The following is a 15,833-nucleotide window of genomic DNA, read 5'->3' on the forward strand; positions in this document are numbered from 1 at the left end:
CTGGCTGTCCTGGAACTCACTCTGTAGACCAGGCTGGCTTCGAACTCAGAAATCTGCCCGCCTCTGCCACCCAAATGCTGGGATTAAAGGCATGTGCCACCACCGCCTGGCAGGGCATTTTCTTAATTAATGATTGATATGGGAGGACCCAGTTCATTTGGGGGGGGTCCTACCCTGGGCTGGTAGTCTTGGGTTCTACAAAAAAGCAGGCTGAACTGGTCAGTGGTAACATACACCATTAATCCCAGCACTAGAAGGTAAAGACATGTGGGTCTCTGAGTTTAAGGCTAGTCTGGTCTACAGATGGGGCTTCAGGACAGTCAGGGCTACTCAGAGTAACCCTGTCTCAAACAAAATGAAAACAAAAGAAAGAAAGAGAGAGACAGAGAGAGAGACAGAGAGAGAGAGAGAGAGAGAGAGAGAAAGAGAAAGAGGAGGGGAGGAAGGGAGGGAGGAAGGAAGGAAGGAAAAAAGGAAGGGAAATAAAGAAAGAAAAGCAAGCAAGCAATCAGGGTGAGCAAGCCAGTATGCAGCACCTCCATGGTCTCTGCATCAGCTTCTGGCCTCTAAGTTCCAGTCCCGCTTGAGTTCCTGTCCCGACTTCCTTCAGTGATGAACAGTGTGATATGTGCAAGTGTAAGGCAAATAAATAAAACCCTTTCCTCCCCAAGTTGCTTTGATCACAGTATTTCATCACAGCAATAGTAACCCTAAGACAATAATATAATATAATATAATATAAATTAAAAGACAAAGGCTTTCAGATCAGTACCACAGTATGTTACATAAAAATGCTTAGGAAAAGGTACTGTTTCTTAACCCTTAGGATGGTCGTTTCATCAAAGCTCTGACAGACAAGCACTGAACAGAGTGAAGTAAAGCAAATCCGTGTGTTGGGGGAGGGGGAGGCGGGACTGAGCAGAGGAAGGGAACAGGCAGAGCTGCTATGGAAAACAGCATGGCGGCTCCTCAAAACACTCAGCCCATCCATCAGAGTGATCTAGAAATGGGCTTCTTGTTACACTCCTAAACTAACCAGAAGCAGAGAAAGAGCTGAGCATCCACATTCACAGTGGCATTACTCCTGAGATAGCTACCATGTAGAAACAGGCCACTGTCCATCAACCCACGACGGAATGAGCAAAAGGAGGTGATGCCATAGCATGGGACATTATGAAGTCTCAGAAAGAAAGGGGCTAGGGACATGGCTCACTGATTAAAACAGCTTGCTGCTTTTACAAAGCCATGGTGGGTTGCTCACACCTGCCTATAACTCTAGCCGTGGGGACAGTTGACACCTCTGGTCTCTGCAGTACTCTGCACTCAACTGCATATACCCACCCCACACATATACACACAGCTTTTAAGATGATAAAATATTATATATGAGAAGAGTATTGGAGAATGTGTCGATGGATGTGTGTAAAATATCACGATGCATTCATCAGATATTTTAACCACAAAATGTGCAATGTGAGCTGTGCATTGTGGTGCCCAGCACTCAAGAGACAGAGGCAGGCATAACTGTATGAGTTCGAGGCTAGCCTGGCCTACATAGAGAGGCCCTGTCCAGCTAGTACTACACAGTGAGATTCTGTCTCAAAACAAATAAATAAACAAAGGTATTTGTATGGCTGGCAAGAGGGCTGCCAGGCACCACCCTGAGTTCACCCCTAAGATTTGTAAAATGGAAGGGGAACTACCTCCTGAAAATTGTCCTGAGTTCCACATGAAATAAACAAGCAATTGCCATTAAAAATGATCTGTGTACATAAATGTGTGTATGTACACACAGAGAAAAAGCTGGACCAAAGCTAATTAACTTCTGAATCTCAAAAAATGTTTTTGATTCCCATCTTTAAAAAAAAAAAGAGCTTCAGCAGGGCAGTGGTGGTGCGTGTCTTTAATCCCAGCACTTGGGAGGCAGAGGCCAGCCTGATCTACAGAGTGAGTTCCAGGACAGCCAGGGCTATACAGAGAAACCCTGTCTGAAAAAAAAAAAAAAAATTAAAAAAGAAAAAAAGAGCTTCAAGGACAAAAATAAACTAACAAAATAACAAAATCTATGTAGATCAGTCTGTCCTCTGTCTCCAAAATGCTGGAATCTGATGCACATATGTCCCACTCCAAGCAACGTCCTGGATGTCCTGGAACTAGCTCCGTAGAACAAGCTGGTGTCCAACTCAGAGATCTACTTGCCTCTGCCTCCTGAGTGCTGGTATGTTATATATAAAAGTATGTGCCGCCACCACCACCACCAGACTATCATAAGCTCTTTTAAAATGAGGGGATGGAGCCACTTGTAAAACTGCATACACATCATTATTTCAATTGTATTAAAGTGGTGCGTGCAGAGAGTGAAGTTGAGATTTTACAGATTTTCTTTACTTGCAGTTTTTCTTTCTTCTCTTTGTGTTTGTTGGCTTGCTTGTTTTTTTAAGATGAGATTTCTCTGTGTAGCCCTGGCTGTCCTGGAACTCACTCTGTAGACCAGGCTGGCCTCAAACTCAGAGATCCACCTGCCTCTGCCTCCCAAGTGCTGGGATGAAAGGTGTTTACCACCATACCCCAATGTAATTTCTGTCTATTTGCAAATTCCCAGGATTAAAAAGGAAAAGGGCGTACCTCTCATGCCAGGGGGGTTCCTGCGAGTGTGTTTGTTGTTGCAGATGTCCTGGATGTTCTGGACCACATCAGAGCTCAGCCCATGCTCCCTCATGATGGCCAACACCTTTCTGTCCATCAGGTTATGAGACCTGAGACAGTTGAGGTAACTGCAGTTGCCGCGGGTGAAGTGCTCACAGATGTGGAGTCTCTCGCACGGCTGTGGCTGCCCGCAGACCTGTTTGCGGCCCTCTCCTTTGTAACTCTTGCATATCTAGAGAAGAAAGGAAGAACAAAGAGGTAAGAACACCTGGATCTGCCCGCCATGCCTGTTAAGAAATACATAGGCCCCCTTTCCCATAAAAAGCAGATGTGCCACGGAGAAACAATGCATGCAGCACCCAAGGCTGATCAGATGGATTCAACTGGTGACTTATTTGGGGATAGAAGAGTCCGAAGAAGAATTAACAGATGGTATCACGTATGACGGTGCATACCTGTAACCCCGTGCTCAGGAGGCTGGGGCAAAGAGGATCACAAATTCAGTGCAAAAACCTTGCATTAAAGAAAAGAAACTTAAAAGGGAAAAATAGCAGTGAATTTGATAACTCCTGGAAGAATCAAACTCAAATGGCAAGCTATACACAGGACATCATAAGGGAGCCCCAAAGAGGAAGTCTAATTTGGATTTTAACTTGCTCTACAATTGAAAGGATGTGTGTGTGTGTCTTATCTGCAACTCTGGTGTTTTGTCATCTGTCCCTTGTCTCTGACAGCCAGGATAGGACCTTTGCAAACTATTTTGTATGTGAGGGGTGGGAGAGTAGGAAGAAGAAGAGGGGTGATGAACTTTTTTTTTAAAGATTTATTTATTATGTACATAGCGTTCTGCCTGCATGTGTGGCTGAAGGCCAGAAGAGGGCACCAGATCACAGTATAGATGACTATGAGCTAACCTGGCTTTGCTGGAAATTGAACTCAGGACCTCTTACCCTCTGAGTCATCTCTCCAGCCTTCCTTGTACTCTGAAGAGGCCCACCTGCCTCTGCCTCCCAGGAACTGGGATAAAGGTGTGCACGCCCCTCCCCACTTCGTTTTTGTTTGTTAGCTGGAATTAAAGGTGCACACCACCACACTGCTCAGCCTTGTTTTCAGGTTTTTGACACAAGGACTCATGTAGCACAGACTAGATTTCAACTCATAGCCTGCCTCCCAAGTGCTGGGATTGCAGGCACACACCACTACAACCAACTCAGTAAGGAAATCCTTACCCACTATCTAAACAACCTGTGGGTCATGATCCCTTTGGGGGTCAACTATCAGGAAATGATTCAAAACGGCAACAAAACTACAGCTATGCTATGAAATAATTTGATGGTTGGGGGGAGTCACCCACGACATGAGGAACTGCATTAAAGGGGCGAGTCACCCACGACATGAGGAACTGCATTAAAGGGGCACAGGGTCAGGAAGGTTGAGAACCACTGCTCTAAACAAACACACAGCTCTACAGAGCTGGAGTAAAGACAGGGATGGTGCAATCAGACCACGTGGCTTCAGGGCTGCTGGAGGCTGCTTCAAAGGTCAAGGCCCTAGGGGCAGCTGGGCGACCTCACAGTCCCATTGACCTTCTAGTTTCTGTTTCCTTTTCAAAAGCAGAAGGAAAATATTTGTTCTGTCTGCCTGCCTAACATCTGTTGTGAGGCAGAGTGACAATGTTTAAGACCGTGTTGTAAGGAAGTAAGGAGTATGGGGCAGGTGTCTGAGCCACGAGATGAAGATGATTAGTGATTAGCCTGACCTTGCAGGCTTCTGAAAGATGAAGGCATTTAGCTCAATAGGCTGAAAAAGACCCGGTCTGCTCAGCTCCCTGGAATGAGTCTGGCTGCAGACACAAAGGCTAGCTCCAAGGACAGCGATAGAGCCGCATCTGTAGCCTCTAAAACCAGACTCCAGCGCATAAGGGCTACAGAATCTAATTCTAGACCACAGTTCTCAAAGTGTGGCAGCTGAACCATAAGCATCAATCACGGGAACACATAGTAGAAATCCACGAGCTGGCTTGTAACACTGGCCCGGTGTTCAATTCCAGTAGCAGGTACCCCAAGCATAGTACGTGCCTACTACTATGAGCCCTCAAGAGATGGAGAAGGTATGTTTGTTTGAGGCTAGCCTGGGCTACATAGGGTGCTCGTGTCTCTAACAAAACAAAACAAAGAGCATGTGAGGTGGTGTATATCTTTAACCCCAACTAGGGAGGCAGAGGCAGGTAGATCTCTGAGTGTTCAAGCTACACATAAAACCTGTCTCAAACAAACAAACAAACAAACAAACAAATAACATATCTGAGAACAAGAGTGTATGGTACATTGTCTATAATCCTAGCACCTAGCAGCTAAAGCAGGAGGATCAAGAGCTCAAGACTAGCCTAGGCTAGACAGCTGAGTGAGTTTCAGGACATTTTGAGCTACAAAAGAGGAGTTGGTTCTCTTCTATTATGTGGGTGCAAGGAATCTGAACAATGATCATCAGGCTGGGAGACAAGTCCTCTAATCCTGAACCACTTCCCTGTCCCCAATTGTTAGGGGATGTCTTTGTGCACTGTGTATTCAGATGCAGATTGCTGTGCCAGGAGATTTGGTTGCAATGGGAAGGTTGGCATTGTCATGATTATTGATATCCTGTATCAATGATATGTAAAGATTGTTTTCCATCACCTCTGATTGGTTAAAAAAAAGTGCTGATCAGCACCAACTGCTCTTCCAGAGGTCCTGAGTTCAATTCCCAGCAAATACATGGTGGCTCACAGATCATCTGTAATAGAATCTGATGCCCTCTTCTGGTGTGTCTGAAGAAAGTAATGGAGTACTCATATAAATAAAATGAATAAATAAAAATCTTTAAAAAAAAAAAAAGGTGCAGCTGGGCAGTGGTGGCGCACGCCTTTAATCCCAGCACTTGGGAGACAGGGGCCGGCGGATTTCTGAGTGAGAGGTCAGCCAGGGCTACACAGAGAAACCCTGTTTTGAAAAGACCGTCCCCCTCAAAAAAAAGTGTTGACCAGCCAGTTAGTTAGCTGGGCAGAAGAGAATAAGGAAGACTTCTGATCCCAATCAAGGGGTTCCAAGGATGTGAAGAGGAAACAGATGGAAAAGAGAGGTGGAGAGACCATGTAGATGGCCCAGGAGGATTCACCATTCAGTCACGATGAGAGAGCAGCCATGAGGAGACACGAGGACCAGAGGGAGCCAGGCCAGGGCAAGACGAGATGGTTTAGGTGGGTAGTAGAAGCCAAGTCCCCTAGTCCTCAGAACCTACCCAACTTATTGAACCTCATTCATAAAAACACCAGGTTTCTGTGCCATTTATTCAGGAACTAAAACAGGCTAAAATGGGCATAGAAACCCTCCGGAGTTACTGAAGAGCAAAAGGGGATGAAATCCTCCAAAAACTACTTTTACATCTAAGAATTTTTTTAAGGACGGGGAGTGTCTCTTGTCCACTGCTTTATTCAGTATTTCACAAAGTACCGGATGCTTGCAGGCACTTCTAAATCCCAAATGATGGCTTGGAACTGTGAAAGGAGAGAAAGTGTCCTCTCCCATTAACACATTCTTATGCAACGCCCTGCCTTCAGAGCTCCTGGAGCTCAGTGAACACCTCAAAAGTCACCTGTTGTGCCCAAGTTTTTAAATCCCCACAAATGGTCGAATCCTCCAGAAATCTCCATTGGCTAGCTTGTCTTATCTAACGGAACTCCAACCTTCTTGGTGGCTTCGCATCTCTTCCACCTTTCCACCTCTTCCTATGTGGCTCAGCCTTCCTGTCCGTTTTCCACCCCTGCGGTGTGACTCAGCCTCCTTGTCTGTCTTCTGCCCCTTCCGCTCCATCTCCCGTTCTGGGTTCTAGGTGAGGCTGCTACTGACTTTGCATTGTGGGTACACTCAGGGATTCTCCACTCAAGGGTCAGACATGGTCCTTTGAGCAACATCAACTGTCTCTAACACTCTATAAACCTATACAGATGAGACTTCATTATCTTCCATCATCTCTATCTTTCCCTTGATAGTCAGCCACTCCGCCAGAAACTACCTTTCTCAGCCCCACTTTCAGCTTATATGACCATGTGATAAGCACTGTCCAATGAGATGTGAGCAGATGTGCTACACACCATGTCCAGTTTACTTTTTTTTTTTTCCTTTTTTTTGGTTTTTCAAGATAGAGTTTCTCTGTATAACCCTCTCTGTATAGCTCTGGCTGTCCTGGAACTCACTCTGTAGACCAGGCTGGCCTCAAACTTAGAAATCCACCTGCCTCTGCCTCCCAAGTGCTGGGATTAAAGGCATGCACCACCATCACCACCTGGTCATGTCCAGTTTTCTAAAGGGTAAACTGCTTTCCTTCAACTTCCCTTCTACAATCCCACTGACTAAAAGTGGTGACCAGTGAGAAATCCCTGTAGTAAGAGATGGAGGTCACATTCTGAAGACAACAGAGCTGACCCACTAGCATGAGTCTTGCAGAAAGGTGTTGGACCTTCTTCCCAACCATGCAGCATATCTATCTGCCTGCCTGTATCCATGCAGGGCCCAGAGGCACCATGCTTCTGTAACAGTCCACAGTAAACATTTTAGGCTCTTCTGGACACTTAGTCTCTGTTGAAACTACTCATCTGACCTCTGGAGGCAGGAAACAGCAAAAGAAAATCTGTAAACACATCCCCACAGCTTTGTTCCAGAAGACTTTTATCTCTAGACTGGTGGCAGCCCAGGTTTGGCCTCTGGGCTATAGCCTGCTAACCCTTGATAGAGTAAAAAGCTTTAAATATATTTTCTTCAACACTGAATTTACAGTAGGAGTCTCTGGTACAGTGACACAGCCTGTGCCTACCTACATCTTTCAGGCATCTTTCCAACTTCAGTCACAAGGCTACCCTGGCACAAAGCCTCAACCAGTCCAGCTACTGCTACATCTTCAACTCATCCTTGTTCACAGTGGAATCCCTGGCAGCCTAGTGGAGGAGGCATGTGGACCCAAAGTCGTCTTTTATCTGTTCATTTGTTCAGACCGGGTAGCCTTGGCTGGCTTGGAACTTGTTATGTAGACAAGACTAGCCTCAAACTCATAGATCTGACTGCCTCTGCCTCCCAAGAGTGCTGGGTTTAAAGGTGTGTACCAGCACGCCTGGCTTGCACCTAATACTCCTGCTTGGTGTTTAATGTGAGAACCAGGACCTACCTCAGGCAGGAAAAAAGGATCACTTTGGACCAGGAGGACCGCCAGCTCCTCTTGATTAAGCCCAGAGAGCTCATGATTCTTCAGGACCTGGAAGTTCTGTTCCGAGAGAACATCGTGAGAATATTTGCAGAGGTTCCTGGAAGGAAGGAGGACAACTGTCAGTGTCTGCACTTCACAGAAGAAATGAGAAAGAAGGCAGCCACATTCACACAGCACGATGTAGAAAGAGGGCTGGGAGAGGGAAGGTAGGCACCTCAAGTTCTAAGAAAAGGGGGAGAAGAAAGGAGGACACAGAAGGAACTGGGGCGGAGAAGAAAGGGTTTACCGGGCTGGAGAGATTGTTCAGCAAGTAAGAGCACTGACTGCTCTTCCAGAGGTCCTGGGTTCAATTCCCAGCAACCACATGGTGGCTCATAACCATCTGTAATGAGATTTCATGCTCTCTTCTGGTGTGTCTGAAGAGAGCAATAGTGTACTCACATAAATAAATAAATAAATCTGAAAGAAAGAAAGGAAGGAAGGAAAGAAGGAAGGAAAGAAGGAAGGAAGAAAGGAAGGAAGAGAAGAAGGAAGGAAGGACAGAAGGAAAGGTTTACCAAGAGGGTGCAGGGGATCAGGGAAAGGCATTGGGAGAAGGGAACAAATAAGCAGGGTATGGAAATGTGAAAACACCATACTGAAATCCATTATTCCACATGCCAGCCTAAAAAACTGAGTCAACTTCAGTGGTAGACCACCTGCTCAGCATATGTGAAGTAGATTAAAAAGAAAACGTTCATTAAACTTTCACTCAGCAAAAGATCAATGCTGTATCCTTTAGTAATTAACACAAACTAATCAATCCTACAAAATGAATACAATTTTAAGAAGTACACCTGTCCAGCCAGATGGCACACTGGGTAAAGGTAAAAGTTTGATGACCTCAGTTTGATTGGACATACACAAATATATACTTTAAACAACAACAGGAACTCACTATATATATAAAACCGGCCAGCCTGGAACTCGCCAGGAAGACCAGGCTGGCTTCAAACTCACGGTGATCTGCATGCTTCTGCCTTCCAGTTAAAAAAAAAAAAAAAGTAAAGGTATAATATAAATATTTTTTTAAAGTAGGGTATGTGGCACATACTGTTAAATCCAGGATTTGAGAGGCATAGATGGGAAGATCTTTGTGAGTTTGAAGCCAGTTCCAGGACACCCAGGGCCACAAAGAGAGACCCTGTCTCAAGAACAAAAAACAAAACAAACAAAAACCAACTAACCAAACAAACAAAAACAAATAAAAAAAACCCCACAAATAAATAATAATAAAGATATATTTATTGTGTTTTGTTTTGTTTTGGAGACAGGGTTTCTCAGTGTAGCATTGGCTGTCCTGGAACTCATTCTGTAGACCAGGGTGGTCTCAAACTCAGAGATCTACCTCCCTCTTCCTGAGTGCTTGGACTAAAGGCATCACCACCACCATCTGACATTCTTTACAAATGATATACATGTACACATAGTGTCTGACCTAACTGTTGTGGACTTCTTTTGCACATAGCTGTGGAAGAAGAGGAGGAAGAAGAAGAAGAAGAAGGAGGAGGAGGAAGAGGAGGAGGAGGAGGAAGAGGAGGAGGAGGAGGAGGAGGAGGAGGAGGAAGAGGAGGAGGAGAAGGAGAAGAAGAAGAAGAAGGAGAAGAAGAAGAAGAAAAACAGCAACAGAGTGGGAAGCAACCTGTTCAGAAACCACTGCCCACTGAGGTCACTAGGAGGCCTGGAGACAGCCAAACGGTCTGCAGCCCTAGAAGCCCTACCAGAGGACCCGAGTTTGAATCCCAGCACCCACATCAGGCAGCTCAATTCACTACTACTTTTCAGTTGTTTTGCCACTGGTGAGCAGAAATGCAAAACTGATTTTACTGAAACTGGTGGATTTTCACAAACATCTCAGTGGAAATTATTTTCTTTGTCTTTAAACTCATTTCTGTGAGCTAGAGATAGAGAGAGACTGCTGGGTCAGAAAAGGCAGTTCTGGAGGTTCGATAACATTCCTGGAAGTGACTGTGTATGTGTGTGTTCATTCCTCCAGAGCTGATCACATTATTATTATTATTATTATTATTATTATTATTATTATTATTATTATTAATTTGGGTTGTGATTTTTTGTTTGTTTGTTTGTTTTGGTTTTTCAAGACAGGGTTTCTCTGTGTAGCCCTGGCTGTCCTGGAACTCACTCTGTGGACCAGGCTGACCTCGAACTCAGAAATCCCCCTGCATCTACCTCCCAAGTGCTGGGATTAAAGGTGTGCGCCACCACTGCCCGGTTCCCACCTTATTTTTTTTGAGAGTGGCGTATCTCCAAGTTTGAGACCAGCCTGGTCTACAGAATGAGTTCCAGGACAGCCAAGGTCAGTCTTGTGAGAACTTACATACATACATACATACATACATATATACATACATAAAAAGCTACACCTGGTGGTTCGCCTATACTCCCAGCATTGGAGAAGCACACACAGGCAAGTCCCTGGAGCTCACTAGCCAGCCAACTCAGTCACTTGGTGAATTCTAAGTCAGTAATAAAACCTGTCTCAAAAAATAAGGTGGACAGCTCCGGAGGAATGACACCCTACATGAATATGTGTGTGGTCCCTCGTGTGCGACCACAAAGTCACTTCCAGGAATGTTATCGGAACCTCCAGAATGTTACCTTCAAATGTAACAAAACCTTTAAGAAATTACAGACCATGGCTCTGCTGGCCACTAGCTGAGTCCTTGAATCCAGCCAGCCCACCCAGGCACTTGGCTTTGTTTGCTTCAAGGAAAGGTGACAGATGGTGATGAGCTCCATCCTCCCTCACCATTTTCCTAGACAGGCCCTTTCCTTACTTTCCCCACCGCTAACCTTGGCTCCCAGGGTTCCTGGTGCTCCGTGATAAGGCTGACCTCGGCTTTGCTAACATAACATTTGGCTTTGCTGTGGTTTCAGATAACTGCTCCCACCAGCCTCTCTACCATGAAGAACCCTCAGCAGCTGGGCAAAAACTCAACCTTATCACCTCCTCTCTGAGTCCACCGGAGAGGATCTGATGAGACTGTGACAGCAGAAAAAGCTGCAGAAGGTGAGCCCTTCTGGTCTCAACCCAAAGTAGGAACTTCCTCCCCTGTGCCCCCACACTCTGATTACAGCTCTGCCGGATGTGCTGGAAGGTTTCCTTACCTTGCCCTTGAGGCATCTCACTCCACGGTTCCCAGAGTCATTGCCATTAAGCTTCTCCTGGTTACAGATCTGGAAATGACCCAACTGAAGCACTTGCCCAGAGCCAGCCAGGTGGCTCTGTAGGTAAAGCCACCTGCTCAAATACCCCCACAAACAGGCAGGTTCCAACCCCTGCCTGAGAGATTGACAACTGTTAGTCAAAAAGAGTAGGAGTCCTTTGGGGTCTAGCCCAGACAACCTGACCACAGAGCTAAACCAACGGGGCTCCGTCTACCTGGAAGCCCACTCGCGGCATATTCACCGCATGGATGTCTAAGAGAAGAGTCAGGTTGAGCTGGCTGTAGTCCTTCTGATAGTGCCAGTTTTACTTTCTGTAACCTCCTCCATTAGCCAAAGCCTTTCGACTCACAGTCAGCCTCCGCCTGGAAGTGGCTCTCCCACCTGGGGAGCCAAACAAAGGCCCTTTTCGACTGCTAACTCTTTCTGAAGTCCCAGTCAGGGAGACACCACCTACATTTGAGTTCCTGAGATTCTGGTGCTGTGGAGCCTAGAGACTTAGTGTTGACATTAAGTAAAAATCATGGTACCTCAAAGACTTGGTTTCGTTTTTTTGTAACACGTATATTTACCTGATTCCCTCAGTAAAGTTTGAACCTTGATCAGACTACAAGTCTTGGTTCCTTTTTTTCTCTCGAGTTTCAAACTCTCTCTTTTACAAGTTCCAGTCTTCCTCCTGGGAGAATCCAGTTCCTGAGAGGCCTTTCAATTCTCATCTCCACCTTGAGGCAAACTACTACCTCCCTGATCTCTGGCCTTCACCTCAAACCCAGCTTCTGCTTGGTATGTCTGTCTGTCTAGTCTGGATGTGGTGGGTGCCCTATCCCTAGCAGGCCCTGCTGTTTCCCAATAAGCTCCAGGGGTCCCCTTAGCTGCTTCTTACAGGATTTTTATCATGGCTCTCATTTCAGCACACTTATCAGCCACGAAGGTGGGGCAGTTTGCACTTGCTGTCTGAAGAAAAACAGAAACCAACATCTATCACATGTTTCCTAACTGGGAGTAGCAATTACAATAACCCTGATGTGGGCAACTAAGGTCCAATAACTGAAAGCTAAATGGTGACGTAGATTGGAGGAAAACCATATCCTTTAACTCAGACTTTAAAAACAAGAGACAGGGCGGGGATGGGAGGGTGGGGAGTCTAATCTGCAAAACCGAAAACATACAGATCAGAAACTTACATATGAAAAGCATAGGGATGTTAGAAGTCACGGTTCCTAACTCCTAACTGGAAAACTGGAAGCAGAATAAAAGCAGGGGGGGGTCAGAAAGGATTAAGAGCAAAAAGGCAGAAACTTACTGTGCCTTGGTTGGGAGGAGACAGGTGCAGCTCCCTCCCAGGTCTAACAAGAGCTAAGGCCGAAGCTCCCAACCACACTTTCCTCTCACTATTCTCTGCCCTAGCCTAAGAGTCTAACAACACTTAGCTGAAGCAAAGCCCAGAACTGGTGTCAAAGTCTCCCAGGGCCTCCTGCAGGAGTCTGAGCTAGGGCATCTCAAAGTGTTCCTCCCTCTCGAATCCGCATGGCAGTAATCAGAAATGCAAGCTCTGGGGCCCATCCCAGACCGACCAGCTGATTCCAGTTTGTACCATGCAAAAGAATCATCTAGATCCAGAGGGTTTGGGCTAGCCCCAAGTGTCTCTCAGATAGTTTTGTCTGGAGGTAGGGGGGTGGGAAGGGTCAGACACTGAAAGTAGTCCTGGTTCCCTCCCCAACAGGGGACAATGGCTCCTGCAGAGAGGGTTGCCCCAGCTCCCATACTGACTGAAAAAGAGCCTGTGTACAACCCTGCATGAACTGCCCAGGGCAATGCAAACATTTGCAGATACTCAGCAAGTAAACAGCTCCAATCATATAGGAAAAGCTAGCTTTGAAAAGGAAGCAAAGATGGCCACGAAAAGAGGCAGGAGCATCTCTCAGACAGCAAGCCTAACAATAAGTTATCCTTTTCCTTTGCTGTTCTACCCATAGAACAAAATGTTGCTTTAACCCAGGTAGTCCACACACTCCCCAGCTGAGGGGGATGACCTAAAACATTCTAGCCTGGAGAGTGGTTCTCACTGCAGGCGACACAATCATCTGAGGAGTGCTTAAAGATACCTGACTCCAGCCACACCTGCTGTGAGACCCCAAGCAATCTTCTGCATTTTCTGGGGCCAAGACTTGGAAGGCCAGGCTCTTCACATTCAACTCAGGATGAAGCTCCTGAACTGGGTGTTCCCAACAAGGCAGCTGCTCAGCAGATCAGAGTAAACAAGGCACGCCTTTAGTTCCAGCACTCGGGAGGAAGAGACAGGCAGATCTCTGAGTTCGAGGCCAGCCTGGTCTACAGAGTGAGTTCCAGAACAGCCAGGGCTACACAGAGAAACCCTGTCTCGAAAAACAAAACAAAACAAACAAACAAACAAAAAAACACCCTAAGAGTCTCCATCTTTGGTGGTAACTACATGGAAATATTCTTTCCTTCTCCCCCTAACTCTTGTGTTCCCCATAACCTACGGGGTTGATAAACACAAGAGAGATAGATGATTTGCTCAAAAACAGGAAATAATCACCATAAGCTAGGTAGAAAGGGGACCAGGATGTGTGAAAGATATTATCTAGACGTTGGTCTAGAGAATAAAATGTTAGCAATCAAAAACAACCCAAAGAAAGTATTGTTTTAAAAACACAGGACTCCAGTTCTCTTTGTACTTTTGATGTTCAAGGTTACACAGCCAGGTCATGAGAGGGTAGGGACAGGTCACTGAATTTGGACCACTCTATAGGGTGGAGTCCAAAAAGAACAGATCCGCACAATCAAGGATATGCAGAGCAGCAAAGGATGGGGTTTAAAAGCTTTGCTCACAGTTGCACTACGCACATCACACCGGGTACAATGGGAGCTCAGCCTACTGTCACATCATGGCCTGGAGTTTCAGGTAGAAGCAGAACTGCAGGAGGTGACACCAGAGTACCCAGGCCCACTGGAGGTGAGGGCAGAGGGAGGTGAGAGACAGGGTGAGACCAACTGGTACCAACTGGATCTTCTAGGGACTTGGAAAAAAATCTCCTCTCCCCAGCCATGTCCATCCAGGAGACGCAGCCCACTTGCCCAAATGTGTGAGAACCGGGTTCAATCCCCACTGCAAAGAACAAACAGAACCCTCAAACAAAATCTCCATGCCTAAATCATAGCCTAACTAAATCTTTAAAGGCCTGGGGCTGGAGAGGCAGCTCAGCAGCTGATAGTACTTACTGTTCTCACAGAAGACCCCAATTCGATTCCTAGCATCCACACTGAGCAACTCAAAACTACCCAGAACTCCTGTTCAGGGGTATCCAATGCCTTCTGGCCTCCGTGGGCACTTGCACACATGTGTTACAGCTCAAAACTACCTGGAACTCCTGTTCAAGGGTACCCAATGCCTGCTGGCCCCCATTGAGCAGCTCAAAACTACCCGGAACTCCTTCCTGTTCAGGGGTATCCAATGCCTTCTGGCCTCCGTGGGCACTTGCATGCATGTGGTGCAATATACAAGCAGGCAGATACACATACACATGCGTGTGCGTGTGTGTGCGTGTGTGTGCGTGTCTGTGTGTGTCTGTGTAGGAGCTGGCACCACTATGCTGCCCCAAGTTATTTCAAAGTATAGCAAAGCTGGGGACTTCCTCGCTAAGCCTACATCAGGACTAAGAAAAGACACAGGAATCAGAAGGAGTAAAGAGCAGGAGGAAGCAGGGTTATTGTCAAAATATTGATGATCCTCTGGAGAAGGTCTAAGCCAAGCTGTTTCCAGTACTATTGTATACCTCTCCTCTCCACCCACACTTCCCAACACAAATGTCTTTGAAAGTCTAGATAAATAGAAAAGTTAACGAAAAAGGTAAGTACTTGGGGATTCCAATTTTCCTGAGAGGTACAGAAAGGATGTCCTCAGTAAATATTTGTTGACAGCTGGCTTGAATGCTTTGAAAAGTTTCCTGAAACGTCTCCGTTTGTGTCATTTAAAAGTAAAAGGCAGCCTGGTGGTGATGGCAATGGGGGGGTGGTGGTGGCAGCGGTAGCCTCTGTGGATCCCTGTGAGTTCAAGGCCAGCCTGGTCTAGACACTGAGTTCCAGGATAGCCAGGACTGTTATTAACACACAGAGAAGCCCTGTCTCGAAAAAAACCAACCAGACAAAAAATACAAAAATAAGCAAACATTGCCAGGCAGTGGTGGTGAAGCAGAGGCAGGTGGATTTCTGAGTTCCAGGACAGAGTGAGAGTTCCAAGACAGCCAGGACTATACAGAGAAACTTGTCTCAAAAACAAACAAACAAACAAAACAAAACAAACAAATAAAAAAAAAACCCAAGCAAACAAGAAAAAAAAGGAGGATTTGTAATCATTGTTCATAGTACTTTGTGGAGTTTCCTAGTTTCATTTTTATAGAATGTTGCCAACACTGAATGTCAAGTTTGACTGCAGTACAACAAAAAACATGAAGCAAATATGAAAGAAAACAGATTCCAAAATGATTCTTCTGGCTTGCAAGCTGCCTGATCACCAGGTTGCAGAAAATAGCAAGTATGCCTTTAAGGCCCAGGGGCATGGGTCTACTAAGACCTTCCTTCCCAGGAGGGGCCGCTCTGCTCCGGGATAAATACACAGCCAGACGACATCTCACTTGAAATACTGTGCTTGAAAGGCCACACCTTCATGACGATGCTTCCAGAGGGAAGAGGTCCATAAGAGATAA

The 15,833-nt window shown here is 46.0% G+C and overlaps 1 protein-coding gene across 1 annotated transcript in view; it reads right to left on the reverse strand.

Moving 5' to 3' along the window:
• The window catches only part of Zc3hav1 (zinc finger CCCH-type containing, antiviral 1), a 55,724-nt gene that overhangs the window by 31,844 nt on the left and 8,047 nt on the right, over positions 1-15,833 (reverse strand). Inside the window, exons 2-3 of the mRNA XM_031381574.1 lie at positions 7,843-7,978; positions 2,626-2,878 (exon numbers count right to left, since the gene is read on the reverse strand). Of these exons, the coding sequence (XP_031237434.1) occupies positions 2,626-2,878; positions 7,843-7,978 (389 nt within the window). The remainder of the gene's footprint in view (positions 1-2,625; positions 2,879-7,842; positions 7,979-15,833) is intronic.

The sequence above is a fragment of the Mastomys coucha genome, unplaced genomic scaffold (assembly GCF_008632895.1).
Source record: "Mastomys coucha isolate ucsf_1 unplaced genomic scaffold, UCSF_Mcou_1 pScaffold20, whole genome shotgun sequence".
NCBI classification, from domain to species: Eukaryota; Metazoa; Chordata; class Mammalia; order Rodentia; family Muridae; genus Mastomys; species Mastomys coucha.